Here is a 26,474-nt window from a genome sequence, read left to right as displayed (position 1 = left end):
TTTTACATTTTTTACCAAAAAGTTATCTACATAATTTTGTTATTTCCATTCGTGACACCACTATTCCCAAGTAAATTTTTTTAGAAGGGTCTACTCCCGTTTGCGTAAGAAAAGAACAGATGGTATTTTTTTACCAAAAATACCTCTCCTCATAAATAATTAAAACAATTGCTGTATTTGCCTTGTAACCTTTACAAATTTGCAAAATACATACTGAAGCTCACTTTTAAAAGCTGAGATCACTTTAAGAGTTAACGAGATGAGAATGCAGGAATAGTTTAGGCACTTGCGGTACATTTCACTTGAAAAAAAAGTCACATCACGTGACATGTGATATAAGGTCTCATCAAATGACAAAACACTCCATCTGATTCAACTCGACGTGGAACAAGATGTAGTGCAAGGTACAAACGGTGTCCAAGAACCAAGTCCCCGGCCCAACCAAGGGCAAACAAAAAGATCAGAAACGAGGCCATAGCAGAATACAATGATATTCACAACCCGGACATGCGAAACCAAACACACTAGCTCAACTGCGTATAGAAAAGGCACAGGATCGTCCAACTATACAACCACAGCAGCACTGCCTCGACAAAATGAGAGCACGCCACAAGGTTAAACCTCACCCAGCGAAGGATTACCTGAAAGAAACAACTATCAGCGTTACCTGAAAGAAGTAACTCATTGTTTACAATTTACAAACACGTAAGCAAGCTAAGCTAAGTCATGCCAGCATAAGACAACTCCCCGACCAACAACGATGAATCAGTCAACACACACAATGAGAGTCAGCCTACCCATATAAAATTATAGATTAAACACGGGAATAATGAAAAGGTTAACAGTTTAGCATTGAAACCCTAGAATAGAAGTATAGGGCATCCTTAGATTCTAACAAAAATTCCACTATCTGTGGCATACAAGTTTGAGCATTTCAAAAGATCAAGTGTGGCATACCTTCCAGAAACTGTCTGCGAAGTTCCAGGTCCTTTCAAATTACCTAGTCGTTTAGCTTTACTTTCTTGTTCCTTCTCAAGACGCACAGCAGCAAATTCCTTCTCCATAGCAGCCATCTCCCGCCTCATCTTTTTAGACTCCACTTCCATTGCTTTATTTAACGTATCTACTTTCTTTGCTAACATCTACAAACAATAGGTGATAAGTAAACCAGATGTCGTTCCCTAAAATACAATAATATGTACTACGACCATTCTGATTTACACTAGTTCTTTTGGGCATCTAGAAATTTTTATATGTATTAGTCATCAACGTTGTAAATGTTGAATGCATACATCCTAGGACAAGAATTACAAGAGATTGGAAGTAGTACTATTTACTGATAATAAAGCAGCATCTTTCAAGATAGTAGTATAGCACTATACCTCTATTGCATCATCCTTGTCCTTTAGACTTTGGTCTTTCTCATGGCATGCCTTTCTCAAAGAAACTACCTCTTTTTGCAGCATGTCATAGAGTACGCCAGAGACCATATCACTTGAACCATTGTTTGTAGTTTCATTGCCTTTTTCTTCCGCATCAGCCTTCCAATTATCCGCAGTTTCACAATCTTTAACAGCATCCGTAGAACTATTGAGTGAATGAGTCCCGTTCTCAAGAACTTTTCCTCGGTCTAACGACCTGGTACAACCATCGAATGACCTTGAAGTACCTTTTGCATGCTTCAGGACCAAACTACTGCTGGTTGTGAGAGAGGATCTTGAATTTAAAGATGGAGACCTCCTCATTAACACACCATTTGGAGAAGCTTTGGACATACTATCAGCACCACTTAGTGAAAGCCGTCGGGGAGGTCCATTACTCATACTCTTTCCTTCTGTAGGAGGACGACTAGAACCACTTGGTGGACCCCTCAGTCCATCTTCTAAAACTTTTAAGCGCAACTGATACTTTTCCTGAGTTCAGATGAATTTTAGTGATCGGTGGAAAATTAATGACACCCAAGCTTAGAAATTTAGCTCAAAATGAACATTGCAACTATTTACCTTTAGCTGAGCTTCAGATCGGGCTGTTCTCTCTGCAATAGCAAGCTTGTCACGAAGCTGCTGCATCTCACCCTGCAGAAGCAGATTTTGTTGCAAGACATTTAAGTTCAGTATTCAAAAAAATTACTTTGCAATGATAACCACATATGTGCTATATGAATCAGCTTAAGCATCCTACCTGCATGAACCTTCGCTCTTCGAGCCACTGTTTAACAGGCATTACTTTGCCATTAGCATCTTTCCACTCATTTGCAACTACAACAGCAACCCTGTTTGCGGTAACTTTAGCGCGAGCAAGCTCCCGGTCCAGAACTTTCTTTTCTTCCTAAGTTTGTCATGATCAGAAAATACTACAGGTCACTTATGTGTAAAGAATTAATGATAAGTTGCAGAAATTAGAACAGATGAAGGATAATAGATTACATTCATTTCTTGAACTTTCCGTTGGTATTCTCTAACAGCATTGGCAGCTGCACCACCTTGTAGAACAGCCTCTTCCAGCTCTCTCACAGTTTGACTAAGCTTTTCTACTTCTGCAACTTTTTGGCGGTGCAACCTGTCCAAGATCTTATTTTCTTCCTACAAAACAGTAAGATAACCAACAAAATAGTTTAATTGACCTGTTATTTTATTGTAAGGACCTTTTAAGATACAGTATACTCCGTGTACCTGGCAAATTTCAATTTGTTTCATCAACTCTTGGTTCTTGTTTTGCATGTCATCAACCATAGCAGCTTTTGCCATGGCAATCTGTACAGTCCTTTCTGCTTCTAGCAATGCTGCCTCCTTTTGCTTCGTTAAACGGTCTAAAGCTCTATTGTCATCCTGGAGCTTTGCAATCTGAAAACGACCAGGTATTCTTTTGTCAATTATAGCAACTGCATATCATCTAGATTAAAAGGGGATACATCTGATCTATGCAACCAAGAGAGGAAATCAATAGATACAGATGTTTGAGAAAAGCATGACAACGTCATCACAGATACAAAAACAGGTAAGAGGTACGTTGTACAGCATTACCTCTTGCCTAGAAAGCTTTAGCTCTGCTTCAAGTGGTGCAAGAATGGCTTCAATAGGTGGCATATCATCATCTTTCTGGGCTGCATGTACTCTTCGTAGCGTTGCTTCGGCTGCAAACTGAGCAGCCATAGCAGCTTTTTTCTCATCATTTGTTTTCTTAAGTTCTAAGTTCTGGAAAATGTCAGTTTATCAGAGAGCAATCAATAGAGGGGGCACAACAACAAAAGGGATTCACAGGATATATATACTTTGGCTTCAAGGAGAGACTCTGTCAACTTGAGTTTTTCATCCACTTTCTCTAGTTCAGCAGTGAGCTGTCATCACAGTACAAACATATATTGGTCATATTAACAGAAGACGAAGCATCGTCAACAAAATACAAAGAAGCATTTCCTTCTTTCCCTTGTTTTCTCATCTATTTAATATATCAAAAAAGCACTGCCCAATTACCATCATGAAAACAAGGGCGAGGTAACTTCATGAACATCATATTACTTATTAGTCCTGATATTCATTAATGTCATGCAAAGATACATAACTAAATTGAAATGTCCCTGGCCAGAGCTTTGCATCACACCAGTTTAACATGGACAAAGGTAGCTTTCATTTGACAAAAATTGCCTTAGCCGGTGAAATCATTACATTGAGATGCATTCAAATGCAAAACAAGAGGAGAAATAATAAAGACGTTTACCTTTATCTAAATGCACAGCTGAGAAAATCATGCCATCCACAAATTAAGTTTAATTATTCGTTAGAATCCATCAATCCAGCTGAAAAATACTACCAGAAACAAAAACAAGTTCAGATAGCGTGCCCTCAAATTCCGGCTAAAACCGCCTTAGTCTCAGGATCCTCAAAGGACCTCTACCATATTTAGCACTAAATATCTCGCGCGCCGACACAACTCCAAGCCCCAAACACAGCGAGATGAGCATACAGACAACAGTTTTACACAAGCATGAAGAACATTGAGAAGATACCTCCTCGACGGCCTTCTCTCGCGCCCTCTCCGACAGCCGCAGCGCCTTTATCTCCGCGTGCGCCTCACCCAGCTCCCTATCCTTGTCTGCAACCCCATAAAAACACCAAGCATTGCCCAATAAGATCCTCAAAAGGCTGAGAAAACCACCGAAAATCGAATCTACGCAACAAGGGTCGCGAATCAGCTCACCCCTCACTTCATTCTCCAGCCGGGTGAGCTCGACCTTGACGGGATCCGAGCCGTACATGAGCGTGAGGAGCTCGTCCGCATCCAGGCCCGCCTGCACCGGCCCCCGGCGGCGCGCGGAGCCCTTGTGCGCCGAAGCATTCCCCTCCTCGCACCCGCCGTCGGCCATCTCAGATCTGAGCTCCGGCGCCGTAACCCACCATCCAAATCAGCCGCCGCCGCTCGTGGGGGTCACCCCCGCCGTCCGCCGCGCGGGGGGAGAGCGTGGCTTGCTCTGCCTCCGCAATGCCCGACCGACGCGGAATCCCCTAGCCGCGGAGTCGGGGACTCGGGGTGGGTTGCTTTGTTGCTGCTGGCCGGTGAGCGCGTCTCTTCCTTGCTCTTGCTCTCACAACAGTGTGTTTAAAAAAAAACGGGGAGAGAGAAAGGGGGGACGAAGGTGTCTCCCGATCAATCAAGCTGTAGGATCCCGATCCGGATCGATCCTACTGCCACTTTTTTTCGCGATCGTGCTTGAACATATTTTTTATTAAAAAAATAATTACAAATACAATTTTAATGCGGTCAAACAAAGCACAAAAGGACTAAAAATAAAAAACACTGAAAAAACGCACACACAGACTAAATAACAGAACGACAACACGAAAAGCAGCACAGCAACACGGAGACGACAAGGAGCACAACCCACACCCCGACCCACAACCCTGTAACTAAACCTGTAAGCACAAACAACAACGTCCAGACAGCAAAGGTCGACGACCTAACAAAGATGGCAAAGCATCCACCCGGACAACTAACCACGGCGGCAAAGCATCCACCCGGAGCGACGACAGCGGCAAAGCATCCGCTAAACAGGAACGGCGGCAAAGCATCCGCCAGCGAAGAGAATCCGACGACCAAACGTGACCCGGACGATGCAGATGAGATGAAGCGAAGGCAGGCGTAGAAGCAGGAACTCTCCGAGGAGAGCAGATGACCGCCACTAGCAGAGCTTCCAAAACAACGCCTCCAGGAAGGAAACGACGCCACAGGCGCCGTCGTTGTTCGACTACATGGTCTAGGTTTTCACCCGGAAGTCTCACTGGAGAGGGAGGAAAAGGGCGGAAGAATGACGCCTTCAAAAAGGTAAACGGCGCCCGAGAGCGTCGTCGTCAACAGTCCGCAAGCGATCAGTTATTTTCGTGAAATCTATCCTACAAAACAAACTGTACAGGCGATGATGGAGCAGTCAGTTATTCATGTACAGGTGGGCGTGCCTATTCCTCTAGTTCTTTTGAATTCAGTTCGAATTTGAACCAAATCTGACAGATTCAGAATTGAACTCCCTACTTGCAGTTACAGCTGGAAAAAATTATGTGTAACAAGGAAACATGCCCTTAATTTCTGGCGTCTAATCCTCAAAGCTAATATTTTGGTTTACTCTTGGCTATTTTGTGTGGTATTTATTGTCATTAAGCCTCTGTACTTATGCGTTTATCAAATCACTTCATGTTGGTGGATTGAGATTCAGTGACATTCTAATGTCATCAAAAATATCATCGTGACATATTACTGAACCTACGTCCTGTTTTGATGGTGGTCGTGTGGGTCTATCGGATCATGGCATCCATTGGCAGTGAGACACGGTCGCGCGTGGTGGCACTCGGTCCATGCGATGCTTGTGCTACACGCGTCAATAACATCCCTCCCGTGTGGTTCCTCTAGCACATCTTGTCTTGTACTCACTGCGCCAGCTGTACTGTGATGACTAACATTCTAGCAATCCCTTTTACGAGAAAACACCCTTTTTATCGAAAGAAATGGCGTGGTGCACGAAAGAAATGGATGTCATCCTCTTCGAGACTCCCGAGTTATCAAGTGCACGCTCTAATGCTCTATATGATCAATCAATCATCAATAGGTACGAATTTTGGGCTAACCAGACAGAATAAGTTGTCAAGCGTTGGCCCACTGAGTGTCCCAAGCTGAACCAAATTATTGATTTCGAAGAGTATCTCAAAGGGGACATCTATGTTATTAGGGGATTTCACAAGTGGAACAATGCCAGTACCACAAGAACATAAATACCCATTCTGACAATCAAAGTAAAGATTGTACTCTTTGTAGTGAAAAAAGTAGTCGCCAATGCTTAGGAGATCACACAGTTGTGGCAGCTCCAGGCACACAATAGATGATTGCCCGATGCTAGCTGATGAGAGTAAAATCAATTGTTCAGGTCCATTGATCATCGTCTGCACAAAGCAATTACAAAGCAAACCTGTAGGCACAGACAAAAATTAAAGCAAAAGAAAAAAAACTGCCAAAATTCGTGGAACTGATTTAAAATTCCAATTAACAAAGGACATCATACTAATCATCTCAAGTACAATGCGTGTTTTTGGTTTCAGCCACCTCCCTCTTGAACTTCTCAAAGACCTCTGGACCCATTTCGTGTTTTCGTACATAATACCTCATAAAATCTTTCTCCGAACAAGCTAAGAAAGTGGCTAGAGCAAAATTGGGAGCAACTAATCCCTTTTCTTGCAGCCAATTGTACATTAAAAACCTAACTTTGGTTCTCTCTACAGTGAATGGCAAGTATGAGGGGAACGCAACTAGATAAGCTATCTCATTTACAAGGAAAGATATCTTGGACTCAAGGACATGTATCTTCTGATTCAAAACATGTGGAGCTACCTTGATCATGTTCACTACATCCGTTTGGGAAAGTCCAGTCCTAACCAAAAAGTCAAACCGATCTTGTAGTTCATCACCCTTACCACGGAAAGATTTGAGTGCCTTCTTCATATCCTCAGAGCCTTCCACAAATCCTATGCCTTTCAAAAATTTTACCTTCTCCTCCAATGATTTGTCAGTACTACTGTCAGGTGGCAAGCAGCTGAGTTTTGTCCCAAAAGTGTATTTCATCAATTGCCGTGGATCCTCCTTTATTATCCTCCACAAATGCCTCTTTCCCACACTGAGATTTGTAAGAATGCTGTTGGCTGCCTTCACTTGAGCAGAACCAAGGATTGATGCATTTGTAACTACAAACTGCTTAATATCCTCATCACTTATACCAATCTCAGCTAACAACAGTATAACACTCTGTACGTTCCTTGCGAAGTTCCTAGCTGTTACATCTGGAAAGTCTAGGAAAAGATAAAATAGATCTTTTTTTCCAGACCCTGCTTTCAGCATGATTGAAACTGTTCTAAACAGTACCTTTCCAGAACCATCCAACAAGAAATCTGGGTTTTGCCTGATCAATTTACCAATACCCTCCTTATCAAATCCCAAATCAGTAAAAAAATGAGGAATGCCAACCATCTTTTTCCAATTATATGACTTCTGTACAGACAAGAATTGACCAATCCAGTCCCTCTTAATGCCACCATCATCTAGCCACTGCATGATCTTGAATTCAGCATTTAGGTCACGTGCCAATATGACAGGACAAGAGGTCACAAGTTTATATCACAGTTGTTTTACTGAACCCTAGCTCCTCAAGAGTACTCAGCTTAGATGGAAGAACATTGTCACCAGAATTGAAGACATCCACAGCAGCCTTGTATATCCTCCCTATCTTAATGCGCATAAACCCATAATTGCAAAGAAAATGGTAGTTCTTCAGCAATGCCTCATCATCGGCAAGAAACATGAGATCCCGAGGCAGCAAGGAATCATACTCGCCTGGTTTGAGGCCCATGCTCTCGAAGAACGGCTCAAACTCATTGACAGGGTGGTAGCGGAACCACCGCACCAACGCCTTAGTGACCCTCTCATCCCTCACCTCAGTCTTCTTCACCTTCGATCTGAACACCACCTCCTCACCCCCCTCCACAGGGTCCTTGATAGCATCCTTCACCTGGTCAAGCAGCTTGCTCACAAAAGCAGGTGAATGCTTGCTTATATGCTCAGCATTGGCAAAAGGCAGCCCCCTTGTGACATGGAGGTACTCCATGAAAGTCTGCTTCGCGGTCCAGAAAATCCATCTCCTCTTCATTAGCTTGAGCTCCTTATCCACCACCACCTCCTCATCCTCGTCCTCAATTTCCTCATCCAAGGGTTTCTCCCCACCCCTACGTTTTAAGGCAGCCGAGTAAGGCCGCAACTGATACTGATGACCAATTGGAGGGAGGCGGCTGCAGGCTAGCGTGCAGCAGTGGAGGGGCGCGACCGCGTGATGCCGTGGGGCCCCGACGGGCGGCGGGACCGGACGAGCGGTGCGCCCAGCCAGCGCCCAAGCAGGGGGCGACGCGCGGCGAGACGAAGGAGTCGAGGGTCGAGGGAGGGAGACCACGCGGCGTGGGGTGGAGGCACAGCCTCGCAAGCGGCGGTGGCTGGCGCCGACGGACGACGGTCGGCGGCCAGAGGTGCGGCGGGTCGCCAGGCCTGGAGACGGAAGAGCGGAGTATGGCGGCGCGTGCGTGGGCTGAGGGATGAGTGAGGGACTTACTTGGGCTGTTGGGCTGTTTATCAATCTGGACCAAAATATCTAAGCATTGAAAAAATGTTGGGTCGAAATCAAGGGTAATCCTGGGCTACCCGGACTACCCTTTGAGCCCGCCACTGGCCGTCGCCAACCCTGCGCAGGAAACGTCGGGGTGTGGGGAGGCCGAGGCAAGACGCTGCCACGCCACCCGCTCGGGCGTCGGCGCGTCGCGCTTCAGTGCGTCGTCAGGGTCGGGCTGCACAGCCTCTAGAGAGTGGAGGGTGGAGAACGGGCGGGCGAAATGGCGGTGGCGCCTGGCAGGCAGGCCGCGGCAGATGGAACGGCAGCCAAGTGAGAGGTGGAGCCTGTGCGAAGGGGAGGAGGCGCGGGCTCGCGACGGACGGAGACGATTCGGCCGGCGTCGAGGGGCGCTCGGCAGCCAAGGGGTTGAGTTGGAGCGGCCTGGATGCGCTGCGGCGGCGGGGCGTGGAAGCCCGAGAGATGATCGGATTAACGCGGGCACCGTTCAATGGGCCGGGCCTGCACGGTCATGTATTGGGCTGAGTTTTGTTTCTACAATTGAGTTGGCTGAGTTTTGTTTCTACAATTGAGTTCCGCGTTCCGATCACTAGGAAATTATCTTGCAATTTTTTTTTTCGAAAAAGTTATCTACGTATTTTTGTTATTTCCATTCGTGTTCGTGGCATCACTATTCTCAAGTAAAGTTTTTCTAGGCATAAAGAACACGACAGATCTGATGGCCCGAGGAAAGATCCGACTGCTGAAGCTTTGACGATGAAACCGAAAAACCACCATGTTGAAGGGAGCTCTGCACGAACACGTTAACACACGTTTCTCCTGCTCTCATCCTAGAATCTATGGAAATCTACTGAAACATACTGTATGATTGTTTGATAAAAAAAACATACTGTATGATTACCTAACAAAAAGATGTTGCCAAGACTCGTGAAGATAAATAAATGCCCCATTTTGCGTAATAAAAGAACAGATGATACTTTTTTATCAAAAAGACCTCAATCTAGGTATTCACAATGTTTTTTAACTGGAAGGTCTCTACCTAATTTTATATAAGTTTTTATTTAATTCAAATCCGTTTTTAATTTGTTCCTATGAGCAGCCAACGATAGACCTGCTAACCACTAAGCTAGGCCCTTTCGTAGGAATTCACAATGTTAATACCTTTTACAAATTTGCAATTTGCAATTCATACGTACTGAAGATCATTTAAAAAAGTTGAATAATCTATTATTCGAAGAAAAGTTTATAGACCTTGGAATAGTTTGGACACCTGCCGTGCATTTCACATGGAAAAAAGGGGGTCACAGGCCCATAGCACGTGACTTGTGACATAAGAGTTCATCAAATGACAAAACACTCCATTTTGATTCAGCTCGACGTACAAGGTACAAACGGTTTCCAAGAACCAAGTCCTGCCCAACCAAGGGCGAACAAACAGATCAGAAACGAGGCCATAGCAGAATACAGTGATATTCACAACCCGAACATGCAAAACCAAACACACTACGTCAACTACATATAGAAGAAGAGACACAGGATCGTCCAACCTATACAACCACAGCAGCACTGCCTCGACAAAATGAGAGCGCGCCACAAGGTTTTTAAACCTCACCCACCGAAGGATTACCTTCACTACATAAATGCAAGTCGTGTCAGATGCAAACCTACTCTTTTCCCGAATCTAGGTATCGCAGGGTCATCTGTGCTATTTCATCACAAAAGAAATAAGAACAGGGGAAGAAATACAATGGGAAATGAAGCCTATCAATGAATTCCGTAATGGGAAATGAAGCCTATCAATGAATTCCGTGCCTGCCTGATGTTAGTGGTATGCTATTGGAGGTTGCGCGCCAATCCACCCCGTGGTGCAGTTCTGCGGCATAAAAAAAAATCCAAAGTGATTCAGGAAGGTGTGAACAAATGAATATGTAATATTGAGATAATTCTCTACAAATGCCTGCCCAAAATACATTGGTATTTGTATGTAGCACATAATTTGAGCTGCCAGTAGTAATATTCTTTAGCCAAATGCATATATTAAAAAAAATTAGTTTAGTGTTAGGACTAGTTTAGCATTATGTGAAAGAAGTAACTCATTGTTTGCAATCTACAATGATGTAAGCAAGCTAAGCTAAATCGTGCCAGCGATAGACAACTCCCAGACCAACAACCATGAATAAGTCAATGAACATGATGAGAGTCAGTCTACCCAGGGAGAATTATTGATTAAGCAAGGCAGTAATTGAAAGGATAATAGCTCAACACATGAAGCCCTGGAATAGAAGTACATGGCATCCTTAGATTCTAACAAATCTTCCAATATCTGTGTCATACATGTTTGAGCATTCCAACAGATCAAGTTCACATATAAATTCAAAGGGCATGCCTTCTAGAAATACATGGCATCCTTAGATTCTAACAAATCTTCCAATGCATACATGTTTGAGCATTCCAACAGATCAAGTTCACATATAAATTTAAAGGGCATACCTTCCAGAAATTGTCTGAGAAGAACTTCCAGGTCCTTTCAAATTACCAAGTCGTTTAGCTTTGCTTTCTTGTTCCTTCTCAAGGCGCACCGCAGCAAATTCCTTCTCCATAGCAGCTATCTCCCGCCTCATCTTTTTAGCCTCCACTTCCATTGCTTTATTTAATGTATCTACTTTCTTTGCTAACATCTGCAAACAATAGGCGATAAGATAAGCCATAATACAACAAATGTTGTTCCCTCAAATATAATAACAAGTACTATGCCCATTCTGACTTGCACATTGGGCATCTAGAAACGTTTTCATGTATCAGTTATCAAAGTTGTAAAATGTTGAATGCATACATCCTAGGACAACAATTACAAGAGAATGGAAGTAGTACTAGAAAGCAGCATCTTTCAAGATAGTAGTAGAGCATCATACCTCTATTGCATCATCCTTGTCCTTTAGACTTTGGTCTTTCTCATGGCATGCCTTTCTCAAAGAAACTACCTCTTTTTGCAGCATGTCATAGAGTACGCCAGAGACCATATCACTTGAATCACTATTTGTGGTTTCGTTGCTTTTTTCTTCCGCATCAGCCTTCCAATTATCAGTCGTTTCACAATCTTTAACAGCATCTGTAGATCTATTAAGTGAATGAGGTCCGTTCCCAAGAACCTTCCCCCGGTCTAACGACCTGGTACCACCATCGAATGACCTTGAACTTCCTTTTGCATGCTTCAGGACCAAACTACTGCTGGTTGTGAGAGAGGATCTTGAATTGAAAGATGGAGACCTCCTCATTAACACACCGTTTGGAGAAGCTTTGGACATACTATCAGCACCACCTAGAGAAAGCCGCCGGGGAGGTCCATTACTTATAGTCTTTCCTTCTGTAGGAGGCCGACTAGAACTACTTGGTGGACCCCTCAATCCATCTTCTAAAACCTTTAGGCGCAACTGATACTTTTCCTGAATTCAGATGAATATTAATGATTAGTTAAAAATTAATGAGACCTGTGCTTAGAAGTTTAGCTCAAAATGAACATTGCAACAATTCACCTTTAGCTGAGCTTCAGATCGGGCTGTTCTCTCTGAAATAGCAAGTTTGTCACGAAGCTGCTGCATCTCACCCTGCAGAATTTTTGCTGTAAGATATTTAAGGTCATAAATTTTACTTTGCATCGATAACAAGAAATATGCTATATAACTTATGAGACAGCTTAAGCATCCTACCTGCATGAACCTTCGCTCTTCGAGCCACTGTTTAACAGGCATTACTTTGTCATTAGCATCTTTCCACTCATTTGCAACTACAACAGCGACCCTGTTTGCGGTAACTTTAGCCCGAGCAAGCTCCCGGCCCAGAATTTTCTTCTCTTCCTAAGTTTTTCATAATCAGAAAATACTAAAGGTCACGTTTGTGTAAAGAATTAATGATAAATTGCAGAAATTAGAAAATATGAAGGATAGTAGATTACATTCATTTCTTGAACTTTCCGTTGGTATTCTCTAACAGCATTGGCAGCTGCACCACCTTGTAGAACAGCCTCTTCCAGCTCCCTCACAGTTTGACTAAGCTTTTCTACTTCTGCAACTTTTTGGCGGAGCAACCTGTCCAAGATCTTATTTTCTTCCTGCAATACAGTAAGATAACCAACAAAATAGTTTAATTGACCCATTTATTTTAGTGTAAGGACCTTTTACGATACAGTATACCGTGTACCTGGCAAATTTCAATTTGCTTCATCAACTCTTGGTTCTTGTTTTGCATGTCATCAACCAAAGCAGCTTTGGCCATTGCAATTTGTACAGTCCTTTCTGCTTCTAGCAATGCTGCCTCCTTTTGCTTCGTCAAACGGTCTAAAGCTCTATTGTCATCCTGGAGCTTTGCAATCTGAAAGAAACCAGGTATTCTTTTGTCAACTATAGCAAATACACATACCATCTATATTAAAAGGAGATACATTGGATCTATCCAACCAAGAGAGGAAATCAATTGATAAAGAAGTATGAGAAAAGCATGACAACTTCACCACAGATACAAAGACAGGTAAGAGGTAGGTTTACACATTACCTCTTGCCTAGAAAGCTTTAGCTCTGCTTCAAGTGGTGCAAGAATGGCTTCAATAGGTGGCATATCATCATCTTTCTGGGCTGCATGTACTCTTCGTAGCGTTGCTTCAGCTGCAAACTGAGCTGCCAGCGCAGCTTTTTTATCATCATTTGTTTTCTTAAGTTCTAAGTTCTGGAACATGAAAGTTTATCAGAGCACAGTTAATACTCAATAGAGGGGGCACAAACAACAAAAGGGATTCATAGGATATATACTTTGGCTTCAAGGAGAGACTCTGTCAACTTGAGTTTTTCATCCACTTTCTCTAGTTCAGCAGTGAGCTGTCATCACAATACAAACATATTATTAGCCATATCAACAGACAAAGAAGCATTATTAACAAAATAAAAAGAAACATTTCCTTCTTTCCCTTGATTTCTCATATGTTTAATATATCAAAGAGCACAGGTCCAGTTCCCATCATGAAAATAAGTGCGAGGTAACTTCGTTGACATCATGCTGGTCCTGATTTTCACTAATGCCATGCAAAGATACAAACTAAATTGAACTTTCCATGGCCAGCGCATTGCATCACACCAGTTCAACATGGATAAAGATAGCTTTCATCTGACAAAAATTGCCTCTGCCGGTGAAATTCTTACTTTGAGACATATTCAAATACAAAAAGAAAATGAGCCAGAATAAATACTAAAGATATGAAGACCTTTACCTTAGCACCCAAATGGGACAAAACATTAATTGATAGATTGATTTTATTAACTGATCCTAAATAAGAGCTTCAGTCACTTGCATTTCAGGAGCTACTTGGACTTGCCAATAAGCAAAGCATGCTCTAAAAGTCTAAAGCCAGATATAATACTCACTTTCTCAGAAAACAAATGGCATCTTGAGTTCGAATGGGAGAAGAAAACGCGAGTAACTTATATTAAGATGAATCGTAGATGACCGCAAACAAGATATCTCATCTTACGGCAACATGAAGGAAAAGCTAAAAGTAAATGGATGAGTAAGCTTAGTATTTCCAGGCGAAAAAATAGCGACATCATTTCAAATGCAAAACTTTTTTTTGAAATCTATACAACAGGGGAGACCCCCACTGTGGTAAGATATATTGAAAATAGAGAAAACTGTACAAGGACAACAGCCCAAAGGTTCAAAGGACAAAATAGCGACATCATGTCAAATGCAAAACTATGATCATTCTGCAGATGGTTCCTCGTGATTCAAACTCTGATTTGAATTGGGCAGGCTCAAGAAAATAATGAAATATTTAAACTGTAACCATATGTTTAAGAAACAAACAGATCACACATCACAGACAGGGTCTGAATTGAGAACACTATAGGCACACTGCTTTAAAGGTGATTTAAGGCTCTGTCTTTAGCCAAACGAAAAAAGGTACTCCATGCATGGAAGAGATGAGAATCAAAACACAAAAGCTACAAATAAGTTTCAGAATTAAGGAGCCTGAATATATTCACTCTATGTATACTTAGTCATATTCTTCTTTAATCAGCAACTGTAGACATTCTAGATCGTTGCAGGAAAAAAATAAAATAAAACCATAAGAGAAGAAACATGCTGGTGTGGAGTTACTCAGGTTTCGCCCGGGCGAAAGAGATACGAATTTGTTAGGTGCCCACAAAAAAAAGCAAAGCCTACTAATTTTGAACAAACAGAAAACACATATTCTCAACTAAGAAAATCATGCCATCCAGAAAATAATTTTAAATATTCATTAGAATCCATCGATCCAGCTGAAAAAATACTAACAGAAACAAAAAAACAAGTTCACATAGCTAGCCCTCAAATTCCGGCTAAAATCACTAGTCTAAGGCCTCTGGTCCCTCGAAGGGCTTCCACCAAATTTAGCACTAAATATTTCGCGCGCCGACACAACTCCAAACCCCAAAAACAGTGAGATGAGCCTACAGACAACGGTTTTACACAAGCATGAAGAACATTGAGAAGTTACCTCCTCGACGGCCTTCTCTCGCGCCCTCTCCGACAGCCGCAGCGCCTTTATCTCCGCGTGCGCCTCACCCAGCTCTCTATCCTTATCTGCAACCGCATAAAACACCAAACATTGCGCAATAGGACACTCAAAACGCCGCGAAAAGATCACCGGAAGTCGAATCTACGCAGCAAGGGTCGCGAATCAGCTCACCCCTCACTTCATTCTCCAGCCGGGTGAGCTCGACCTTGACGGGATCCGAGCCGTGCATGAGCGTGAGGAGCTCGTCCGCGTCGAGGCCCGCCTGCACCGCCCCCCGGCGGCGCGCGGAGCCCTTGTGGGCCGAAGCATTCCCCTCCTCGCCCCCGCCGTCGGCCATCTCAGATCTGAGCCCCGGCCCCGCAACCCACCATCCAAATCGGCAGCCGACGCCGCTCGTGGGGGTCACCCCCGCCGTCCGCCGCGCGGGGGGAGGGCGTGGCTTGCGGCCTCCGCAATGCCCGACCGCGGAAACCCTAGCCGCGGTGTCGGGGCGGGTGCTTTGCTTCGCTTGCTTCCTGGGCGGTGAGCGCGCTGCTCCACATCCACTAGCTCTCCCTTTGTCTTGCTCCCACAACAGTGTGTTTAAAAACCGGGAAGAGAGAAAGGGGAGGGAGGCGTCTCCGGATTATTTAAAGCGCCGGGCTCCGGGAGTGATTAGTTTACGTCGGAATTACGTACGGCCAGGTAAGGTAATCATGGAGGTGATTGATGGGCAGTAAATTCCTCGTACACGTAGCGGTGTGCCCATTTCGCTAGATCTTTTGATTCACTTCGGATTTGAACCAAATCTGAAAAAATCGGATCTGAACTCTCCCTAACTGGAGCTGCAGTTAGAAAAATTATATGCAATAAGAAAACATGACCCTAATTCATGACGTCTAATCCTCAAATCTAAAATCTTTTGGTTCATTCTTGGCTATATTTTGTGCCGTACTCCCAGAGCCTCCGTACGGACGGATGAGCTTCTCGAGTCACTTCGTTTTTTCTCGAAAGAAAAAGGGTTCGCCCGGTTTTTATAGAAGTCACTTCGTTTTGATGGCTAACCTCTATATTGAGTGGCTGCACTATTTGGCGGTCGTCGCACTCTCTCGGATCATCACATCCATCGACACGATGCTGCCGTGGTGGCACTCCATCGATGCGATGCTCGTGCTACCGGCGTCAATGGCGTCCCCCCGTGTGGTTCCTCTCGCACATCACGTCGGGCTAAAATCTTTGCACTCACTTCACCAGCGCTGCATGATATCGGACTCGCAACCCCTTTTTTTTTCCAGAAACGGAGCAGCATCTTTCTTATACGGAAAGGAGACGCCATTTCCAACGATACCGGACCTTGTCCTCTTGCCGGCTTGCCGTGGAGTTGGGTGCCGTCCTCTTGGAGACGCCGATCGAGTGCTGCGCCGGCGCGGGGGAGCAACGCATGTGGTTGCTGTCGCCGGGGGGGAGCGTTTGGTTCCATCATCCAGAGGAGCGGAGCATGGCGCTGGGGCTTGTGTGCAGCGGAAGCGTGGTCGTCCTGGTGTGCACCGCGATGCACGCTTCCATGCCCGTGTCGCTGTCCGCGCGCGCTCAGCCTGTGTGCGTGCGTGCTCCGGAAGACACGTACGAGACGGGACATGGTAGTGGCTAGGTCAAACTTGGAGTGGCAGCGATCCAAGTAGAGTAGGAGATGTACGCTCGCGCTCGCAATGATGGCACCCCAGGGTGGCTGCTTGCGGAAGAAATTCAATGTGCCGTGTGATGTGTCGATGCGAGAATGATGCGCATAATCAGGGGGAGTAATGCGTGTACGATGATGAGCTCCTGCACTTGATCTCCTTTTTACATGATTATTATCTTCTATTATCTTATTATTTGGCCAACAAACGGAGCCTCCACATTCGCTCTCAAAATCTAGAAATTCTCACGTTAATCGGAGAAAAACAGAAAAATAAAAATTACCCACCACTGTCATTACAATAAAATTAGCCTAAAATACCCCTATACTTAATTAAAAATTACCCGACAATGCCATTATGAAAAATTAAATGTAAAATATCATTTAGCTATGTTCAGTTACAAACATATCCTTTTAATGAAAACTAAAGCTAACAACCATCAATCAAATTAAAACGAAAATAAGAATAATTTTATGCTTAATATTATTAAAGCTCAACAAATCAAATTGTTATTATAGGTAGATCATATTTGAATTGTTTTAACCAACAATAACACATAATTTACGATAATGAACAGGATGATATATAGTAAAAAATAGTATAATATTTAAGTAAGAATATAACAATATGTAAATTTTTAAATTTTTAATACTATTCGTGCGGGCTTTAGGCCTAGTTTATTAACATGACGCATGATCCAGCCGCGTGAAGCTGCGAGGTACAGGACACCGATGGATCATGATCATTGGATGCTCGGCAGCAGCAGCAGGCAGGCTCACAGGCTGACCAGCGGCGTCGGCGTGCGCCCATGACTCGAGTGCGGTCTTCAGAGCCGGCCGGGGACTCTGCTGGGTGTCGAGCAGAGCGATCTGGCAGCATCCGCTGCCCGAGAACGAAAAGGTAGGCCATGGCCATCACGAGCACGTGAGCAAAAGTGGCGTTCCATCGATCAGTGTCAGTCCGTCAGTATCTCCAGTTCGGTTCCGATCCAGCAGCATTGCAAGTGGTGGATCCGCGGCGCATGACGGTCCTCGGACTCTCCTAGCAGTATTATGGGTGGTGAAGAGTCTATGTGGACAAAAAGAAAATGAAGTGGGCGTCTTGCTACATGCCCGCTCAAACTGGCTGAGAGCTCCTCCGTGCGCTATGATTGGGTCTCCATACGCTTTAATTGGTGAGCCAGCGGGACCCACGACAATTATGGCATGCATCCCAGCCGGCCGTCGCCGCCATAAGCCGTGCTCTCACGGAGCGCTCCCAGCCGTCGGCTCCCTCGCGGATCGCGGTATTCGCGCACGGCCGGACCACCCCCGTCGCCGTGGCCGCCGCCCGCCTGGCCGGGGGCCGGGGCCGCACGCAGCGCGCGCTCCGGTCTCCGGTGGTCACCCAAGTACGCAGCCCGTGGCCCTCCGCGCCCGGGGCTCTTCACGCGTCGCCGCCGCTCCGCGGACGCATGTGGCGCGCACGCTAGCCCTGTACGGGAGAGGTGGTACAGCCCGCGCCCGCCGCGCTGTGCCGAACTGGCCCCGCGTGATGCGATCTTGACTTGCTGTCTCCCTCTGCCGGCCGCGACCTTCCAGCGAGGAGCGGGGGGAGGACGGCGCGGCGCGCCCCGCCGCGCCCCCCCTCGGCGGGTCGCCGCCGCCTCGCTGTCGCGGCCGGTGCGGCCACATGCATGCGCCGGTGCACTGGTGCAGTGCAGGCTCGCATGCGTGATTGCGTTCCTTGCTTCCGCACGCAACGTGCCGGCGGCTGGCTGCGGCCAGCAGGTGTTGCCTGTCGCTCGCCCGGCAGGCTAGGACCACCGGCCCACAGCCGGGACAAATGGCCTGGAATAAAAGCCTATTCTGTAGTAGTGCCAGTGACGAGTGTCTGTACTGATGGAATGCAAGCGAGATTAGCCTATTTGAAACCCCATGCATGTCTGTCTGTTTTTTTTTACTTCACTGAAGGATATATGGTCCGTAGGTATCCTAGCACACAAATTATATCGTTGGCACGTGTCGTACTGGTCAATGATTAGATGGGGAAGATAGAATAATGGGACAGCATTTGCCAATTAAATCGCCGTCCACCGTGCAACGCAACATAATCGACGGAATAATGAATTCGGTGGTTGGTGTACAAGCTAGCTTTTCCCCATCGTCATTAGATCGCCTGCTTAGATTGCGCGGTCCCATCAGTGTTGGAGTACCTACACACAGATGCACCAAATAAAAGTTCCAAGCCAAAGAGAGACAGTCGTTAGCATCACAAATCAGTCATCAGGGAGTAGCAGTGACAGCACAAATCACATTCTTCCAACTCTAATTCAATACCTGTACGTGGGGGGACCACAGACTGAAAAGAGATCAATGACGACACAGGATAATGTACCAAAAAAAACGGAGGAAAGCAAGATGATGGACGCATCACACGTGGCATGCTTGTGATTCAAGGCCATTTGGAGGTGGATGTATGCAGTTGGGCATGTGCTTCGACCATCATAGCATGCATGAAGTGTTTCGTGAGGGTTGGATTGCGTCTGTGAGATTGTGAAAGATGCATGCCTCCAAACGGGGGCAAAGCAAGCAAAAAGCACCGGGATCACGGGGGCAACCGCCATATGTGGTGGAAAAGGAGCCCCACCGCCCCACTTCGCTCAGGCCATTAGCAGCTAAAAATCATGTGAACTTATGCTTGCACCGTGACCTTCTGTTAACAGTCTAAACACAAACACACAGCAGCAACAGCACAGTACTAAAAACCAACAAAAATTACCAAGAGAGCCTGGAAAAAAACGTAACCGGAGAGTTTTCTGACTCTCTCTCTCTCTCTCTCTCAACATCACATGCATGCAGTTGCGCAAGTACTGTACGGTTGTTCCCGCGAGCACCAATACCAGTACTAGCTAGGATCACCAGTTCACCACGGTAATTACGGCCGTAATGCAGCAGAGCACGCACGGCCTGTCGGAATGTAAATGTCGGCGGTCAAGAGTCAAGTCCTGTCAGTGAAATGAATGGGCTGAGCCAGCAGGTCACACATACAGGCCTGACGACCTTTAACTTTCACCCCAGCTGCACGCGCCTCCAGCTTGCCTCCGCCTCGCTGCTTTCCCGTTTAGGATTCCAAGCTTGTTCATGCAGCAACAGGGGTGGTTTACAGGGACAGCCATGCATGCGCGCGCTGGGCCTGGGAGGCTGGGAGTTTTGAGGCTTCAGACTCCAGGCGCAGCGCAGGCCACCGCCATCGCTTTCCGGGAAAGGTGGCCCTTGGCAACAGCCGTCCGCGCATGGGATGAGCTGACGAGCCCCAGAGCCCCTGAGCCCGGGCCGTCGCCAAGGAATCCGATGCTAGCTGCTGCTGCTGCGAGCGAGCAGCTGGTCTGGCCAATGGACAGTGTGGACGCCGCCCGCCGGTAGGGTTCGCCGGGTTGGTGAGGCGCACCACGCACCGAGAGAGGCGGACACCAGAAGGACAGCGAAGGTGCGACGGGGCGGGTGGATGCATCGGCGCCAACCGCCCAACCGCCAGGCGCGACCGGCCGGCCAATGGCGCACGCGGCACCGTCGGCACAGCGCAGCAGATGGGCATGCGCGCATGAGATCGATGATCGATCCAAGGCCAAGACGTAGCTTCAAGGCCCGGACACCGTTCTGCTGCGGCGTCCGGCCAAGGGCCAAGATAGCTGGCTGATGCGGTGATGCCTCCGGCCGGTGACCGATCCCGTGGCGGTGCACCGTGGCCGACGGCCGAAGCGTGCCGCGCCCGCCTGTCCTCAAGCAAGCAAGCGTGCCGGCCTCCGGAGCTTGCCGGAGCATTACAGGCCAAGTCACCATCGCGGGGCTAGCTGAACCCCAACCGCGCGCCAAGGCGCCAACTCTCCCCAAAGCTTCGCGATCAAGGCTACCGACCCCGGCCGCGCTGCCGACGGCCGGAGGCGGGGCCATGCGCGCGTACGCGGCTGCACGCAACCTGTGGAGGTCGCCGCTAATCAGTCACGAATCGATGTCATCTCGATCGGGGCCGGGGTTTATTAGGATGGAGACCTGCCGTAATGGCATCTCGGCAGTCCGGCTGGCCAGTACGGGGCACGTAACGGGAAAGCGGTGCCCTCTCAGGCTGTCAGCTGCTATAGCCTTCGCCGCTGCTAGAGTGGCGTCAGCTATCGCCATCGATCGGATCGATGGGACGTTGCTTTCGGGGGTGTGGGGTTGCCCATTGAGTTGGAGCGTCGTCCAGTGTTTAAATATTAGTGCTGTTTTGACCTATTAAATGGGTCCCTTGTCTGGCACGCTTGAAGCCTGACTCCTTTGACAAGAACAACACCTCGAGCTGTTCTTAAAGTTGGAAGCCTCAACCATTACCATTACCCGGTATGTACAAGTAGAACTGCGCCCAGCGCCCTCCGATCCATTTGCAGTTACCGCGCGCTTACTAGTGACAGTCTGAGTCTGAGTCTGAGTCTGGAGTCTGAATCGCTCTCAGGTTCAGGTCTGGCAAAACAAGTTCATCTTGAACATTTCTCCCCTTTTGACCTGGTCACGAGAAAATATTGGGAGACGGTGTTTGGGCCACATGTGCCGATGTGCGTAGCTTTTTCTTTTCCCTCACCAGAATGAGCTGGGCCTTGTTCACACTAGTTCAAGATGAACTTTCCGATGAGCTGCCTTGGATCTTTGGGCTCCCATTGGGCCGCACGCGAGCATTTTTTTTCAGCGAGATGCTTGTGAAACAATCTTGACCTATTATGAAAATTTTGAAGGACAAAAAAAGAAGCAAATACAACTGTACCAAGTTAGACGCGAACGAGACTGTGATAGAATTTGCAGCAGAGGTGACGATAAAATCTGAAACTTCAGTGTGTTCGTTTGGCTTGTCAGCCAATCAACCAACTGTGTTTTTCTTTCATACCAAATTAGACTATGATAGAATTTGCAGCAAAGGTGACGATAAAACCTGAAACTTCACTTCGTTCGTTTGGCTTGTCAGTCAATCAACCAGCAGTATTTTTCTCTCATACCAAATTAGCATCAGCCACCAGTCAACTAACATTATTTTTCTATCATAACAAATCAGCACCAGCTACCAGCCACAACCAAACAAATACCTTGATGCAACTGATAGTAGCCCTGTGGTCTGTGGAGAAAAATAAAGCCCGAGGTTACACGCCGACCGACGCCGCACTCGTCGGCTCCCAGCTCTCAGCTTGTACGGGTACTCTGTCCTCGTTTAGATGCATTCCGTAAACTTTTTCAAAAAAATCTTTTCACATTTAAAATACTAAATATAGACTAAACACAAAATTAATTGTAGATTCCGTCCGTAAATCGCGAGACAAATCTAATGAAGCTAATTAATCTGACATTAGTGCATGTTATTGTAGCAATTTAATGTCTAATCATGGTCTAATTATGTTCATTAGATTCGTCTCGTAATTTACAAACAAACTATACAATTGGTTTTCTATTTTATCTAGATTTAATATTCCATGCATATAAGATTTTTATTCAACGTGATTGTTTTGCAATTTTGAATTTTGCACGGGTGAAATTGATGCCCCCACAGGCAGACAGCCCGGAATCCAGCAGCACCCTCGGCAAGTGGGCAGTCGTCGATTCTTCTGTTGACCATCTGTGATCGCAACAGCATAATTTTTTTTGTTAAACAAAAGTATTCAACGAATATTGCGACGAATTGCGAACTGCAAAATCGATCAGTACGTCCACGGCCAGCTGTAGGCGTGTATGATGTGCTGCTTTTGATAACCTGCGGCCTGCGCTGCAACAAACGACCATTTTCAGACTTTCAGTTTCTCATGATGCTATCTGATGATACTCTACCTGACCTATTCGCGGGTCTTTGGCGGATAGGTTTGATTTCTTAAGTTTCAGTCATAAAGTTCCGTCACATCCTATGTTTAAATAGGAGTAAAGGGTCAGGTTTGGTTTTTTAAGTTTTAGTGATAAATTCCGTCACATCGTATGTTTAAACACAATTAGAAATACTAAATATAAATTTATTACAAATCTGATTTCATAAGTCATGACTTAATCATGAGATTAATCTATTAAACCTAAGGACGTGTTTGGAACCGCGTTGGCGCAGCTTATTCGCGAAAAAGCGAATTAAACCCACCAAACGCCACGCGACAAACGCGCGTTTGCTGAACGCCCCCGGTGCAAAAAGCGGAGGTTTCAACTGCGCAGGAGAAAATCGCGGTAAGCGACGTCGGAGCCGTGTTGGCGTTTAAGCATCGCGCGTCTGGCGTGTTGGCGTTTAAGCATCGTGCGTCTGGTGCGAGCGGTCCCAAATATGGTCTAAGTAGTTCATAATTTGACCACTAATTGCTACAATAAACATCTGCTAATCGTGTATTATTATACTTAATAGATTCGTTTAGAATCCTAATTACAACTTATGTGTTTATTTTTATATTAAATTGATATTCAAATATTAGAATTGACGTCCAAATATTCGATGTAAAAATTACTTAAAAAATCAAACGAGATCTAAACGCGGCTGCGGGCCTACAGCCTTGCAGGTCTAGGCTAGACCTCGCTCCGAGTAGCATCTCCTACTCTGTGTAGGCTCTCCATCGCGAGAGTTTCTGGGTCCTGAATGGCTCAATTCTTCATTCTGTATACATGCTGGTACTGTTGCCATGTCGTCGAACAAGTATTAGTGTGAAAAAGAGCTGGGGTTGGTGGTGGGCTAATTTTAATTTATTTGCTGGGACTAGGGTTGGGTAATTGATCATGTTTTTAGAGGTCTCTTCACAATTTAATTTGATCCCATATATTTTTAGCTTAAAATTCTATAAAATTAGAATCTGATCTTCCTAAAATTCGGTTCTTAGATTATCTAAAATAAATTTTAAGATCATCTACCGCTTCTAGGTCCGACTTAGGAGATGGCGTAGATAATCGCGATAATAATTGCAACTTCAGCAGAGTCTCTATTTGAATGACTAAATTCACATTTTAGTTATTTTGCTCAAATTTCAATCTCCAGCAGGGCCTCTACTTTGGTGACTAAAATGAGGGGGTGACTAAATTTCCTCTCTCACCCTCTCAATTTGGTCACTCTCTACTTAGACTACCAAAATTAGTGCTCACTATTTTTTTCTATTTAGTCTATTTAGTCGGTGCTGCTGGAATAGAGTCTACATTTTGAGTGACTAAATTTGGAAAATAGGTGACTAAAATGAGATTTAGTCATTTAAATTTAGTCACTCCACTAGAGTTACTCTCATCATATAGGGATGATACGGATTGATATTCTATTGGTTATTCGTGGACCACACGGCCGGCCGCGCGAAATTTGTTAAATATCGCAGGTTAGCGTTGCAGCTGTGCTCTCTGCCTCTCTACGACGTTTTGTCACCGTCCGTGCCGCGGCCTGCTGTAAACTAACCTGCACGCCGTGTACGCGGACAATGCCTCTCGCGTACACGTTTCATTGCTCCCCCATTTTTTTTAATTATATTATGGTAACTTATATTATTATCAGCTTCACACTTGTTGGAGGACAGTGTACCCGTGCATCATCATCTATCATGGTGTGTTTAGTTGGTGAAAATATTTGGATTTTGGTACTTAAATATATTTCGTTGTTACTTGACAATTAATATCTAATTATAGACTAATTAGACTTAAAAGATTCAGCTTGTGTTAATTAGTTAGACTATGTAATTAGTTATTTTTTATCTGCATTTAATGCTCCATATATGTGACGAGTACTGTGCAAATTTTTTTGGGAACTAAACAGGGCGTAAGTACGGTTTCTGTTGGTCCAAAATGAGAAGCGCAATGTCTTTGCTCGCCAGGTTCGGTTTTAATAATCACCACCCCACTTGTTACCGACGAAGATGGAAAGCTTCAGTGACAGTAGTGGTGCTTATACTACTCGCAACATGCGCCCAAGTCAAATCACTTGGCGAGTAACCTAATCACCCCCCGTGGTTTACCTGTCTGCACGTTCAACGCCCATGAACAGCCCACGGTTTGGTCGATCCCTTAAACAACGTCGTGCCGAGTTCCAGCCAAATGCACTGCTGCCCTGCTCCTCCCAACTGAAGAAGGCTGTAGGCAAGAAGAGTCTGCTCACCCGCTCCAAGCTGCCCATTGCGCCTGCAGACCTTCGCCGCATGGTTGCTGCTGCAGGGATTGGGAAGAAGCCCGCGGTGCCTGAACAGACCGCATGATCAGTGTTCTCCAGCTATCTCCCGGCGCGCCTGTGCTCTGTCCGTCTGCTGGATTGTGGCCGCCGGTTCCTTGGCAGACGAGTCGCTTTCGATTTCCTAAGTTTGTTTCGCTGTGGTGTTTTTGTGTCGAACTTGTTTTTGCTCCCCGTGGTGGGGCGGTCTGTTCTACGCTTTTGTTGAACTTGCTGGTTGCTCCCCCTGATCCCCTAGTGATCTTGGTGAGTATTGGTGTTTGTGTTGTTGCTAATGAGTAGTTCATCTAAAAACTTTTGTATCGTGTCGTGGAATGTGCGTGGGTTGGGCGACCCGGAAAAATGTGCTGTGGTTAAGGATGCTCTCGTTTCAGCTAACCCATCCGTAATTTGTTTACAAGAAACCAAACTTCACCACATCAGTCAGTTCCAAGCCCACAACTTCCTACCACCACACTTTGCAAACACGATTCATTTTGTTAGCGCTGCTGGTACTCGCGGCGGGATCCTAACTGCTTGGAACTCTAGTACCTTTTCACTGGTTAGCTATATCAGTAGGCGGCACACCCTTACCACCACGCTTGCCTCCACTGTCACTGAGCACCAGTTCACAAACACAAATGTTTATGCCCCCTCCGATCATCGTGACTCCAAAGTCTTCCTGGAAGACCTGGACGAGCTGCGGCCACAAATCCATGGGCCGTGGATCCTTGCCGGTGATTTTAACTTAATCCGTAGCGCCTCGGATAAGAACTCTGGCAATGTAAACCACCTTCTGTGCACACTGTTTAATGACACCCTTGAAAAGCTAGGAGTTGTGGAGCTCCCTCTGCTCGATCGGTTGTACACTTGGAGTAACAAACGCCAGAACCCAACCCTAGCCCGCCTAGACCGTGTTTTTGTCAACCCTGAACAATGTTCCTCTTTCCCAAACTCCACGCTGACCTCACTGACCCGCTCCACCTCCGACCACACTCCGCTCCTCGTCACTATCGCCACAGACATCCCCAAAACACAAACCTTTCGCTTTGAAAATGCTTGGTTACACAACCCATCCTTCCTACCCTCGGTGCTCCCCGCATGGCATGATGCTCCTCCCCACGCGGACGCCACCGGACGCCTGTCTGGTTGCCTCAAGGCGACTCGAGCAGCGGCTAAGGTTTGGGCTCGGCGTACAAGGGCGCCCCCTACACTCATCCCAAATTGCAAGTTCATTATTATGCTGTTCGACTACCTGGAGGAATCTCGTGTTTTGTCTCCTCAGGAGCTGGAGGTCCGAGCGCGCTGTCGTGACAGCCTTGCTCAGGCTGTCAAAGAACGCGCGGCATACTGGAAGCAGCGAGGCAAGCAGCGGGCGATCAAAGAAGGTGACTCCAACACCCAATTCTTTCACGCGCACGCCACACTGCGTTTGCGCCGGAACATGATCAAGGTTGTCGAGGTGGACGGTGTGCGCGTCAACTCT

General features: G+C 46.0%; 2 protein-coding genes and 1 pseudogene across 3 annotated transcripts; all 3 read right to left on the bottom strand.

Annotated features, from left to right (window-relative positions):
* Window positions 1-266: 266 nt before the first annotated feature.
* Window positions 267-4,643, bottom strand: LOC120657165 (microtubule-associated protein 70-2-like). The gene is made up of 11 exons (XM_039935428.1): window positions 4,198-4,643; window positions 4,007-4,092; window positions 3,272-3,337; window positions 3,024-3,194; window positions 2,673-2,843; window positions 2,427-2,582; window positions 2,182-2,328; window positions 2,004-2,075; window positions 1,383-1,913; window positions 958-1,142; window positions 267-641 (listed from the first exon to the last, which is right to left on the bottom strand). Exons 1-11 carry the CDS (start codon window positions 4,361-4,363, stop codon window positions 638-640), a joined length of 1,755 nt encoding a protein of 584 aa, XP_039791362.1. The 5' UTR covers window positions 4,364-4,643; the 3' UTR covers window positions 267-637.
* Window positions 4,644-6,392: 1,749 nt separating this feature from the next.
* Window positions 6,393-8,614, bottom strand: LOC120657166 (annotated as a pseudogene).
* Window positions 8,615-9,984: 1,370 nt separating this feature from the next.
* LOC120657164 (microtubule-associated protein 70-2) lies at window positions 9,985-15,785 on the bottom strand. 2 transcript variants are annotated; one of them, XM_039935427.1, is made up of 12 exons: window positions 15,363-15,528; window positions 15,171-15,256; window positions 13,450-13,515; window positions 13,196-13,366; window positions 12,845-13,015; window positions 12,600-12,755; window positions 12,355-12,501; window positions 12,181-12,252; window positions 11,560-12,090; window positions 11,138-11,325; window positions 10,441-10,520; window positions 9,985-10,408 (listed from the first exon to the last, which is right to left on the bottom strand). In XM_039935427.1, exons 1-11 carry the CDS (start codon window positions 15,526-15,528, stop codon window positions 10,481-10,483), a joined length of 1,794 nt encoding a protein of 597 aa, XP_039791361.1. In that variant the 3' UTR covers window positions 9,985-10,408; window positions 10,441-10,480. The 2 variants fall into 2 exon arrangements, with proteins under 2 accessions (XP_039791361.1, XP_039791360.1); XM_039935426.1 differs by having other exon boundaries at window positions 10,043-10,520; window positions 15,363-15,785.
* Between the last annotated feature and the right edge of the window lie 10,689 nt (window positions 15,786-26,474).

This window comes from Panicum virgatum, chromosome 1N, assembly GCF_016808335.1.
Source record: "Panicum virgatum strain AP13 chromosome 1N, P.virgatum_v5, whole genome shotgun sequence".
Taxonomy (NCBI): domain Eukaryota; kingdom Viridiplantae; phylum Streptophyta; class Magnoliopsida; order Poales; family Poaceae; genus Panicum; species Panicum virgatum.
Note: the sequence above shows the minus strand (reverse complement) of the source record. Positions and strands in the feature narration are given on the sequence as shown.

Coding starts and splice junctions, on each gene's coding strand:
- LOC120657165 (XM_039935428.1), bottom strand. CDS start 4,363: ATGGCCGACGGCGGGTGCGAGGAGGGGAATGCTTCGGCGCACAAGGGC. Junction 2,844..3,023: donor TAAAGCTTTCTAGGCAAGAG/GTAATGCTGTAC, acceptor GGTCGTTTTCAG/ATTGCAAAGCTCCAGGATGA. Junction 2,583..2,672: donor AACAAATTGAAATTTGCCAG/GTACACGGAGTA, acceptor ACTGTTTTGTAG/GAAGAAAATAAGATCTTGGA.
- LOC120657164 (XM_039935426.1), bottom strand. CDS start 15,528: ATGGCCGACGGCGGGGGCGAGGAGGGGAATGCTTCGGCCCACAAGGGC. Junction 12,502..12,599: donor GGAAAGTTCAAGAAATGAAT/GTAATCTACTAT, acceptor TGAAAAACTTAG/GAAGAGAAGAAAATTCTGGG. Junction 12,253..12,354: donor AAGAGCGAAGGTTCATGCAG/GTAGGATGCTTA, acceptor AAAATTCTGCAG/GGTGAGATGCAGCAGCTTCG.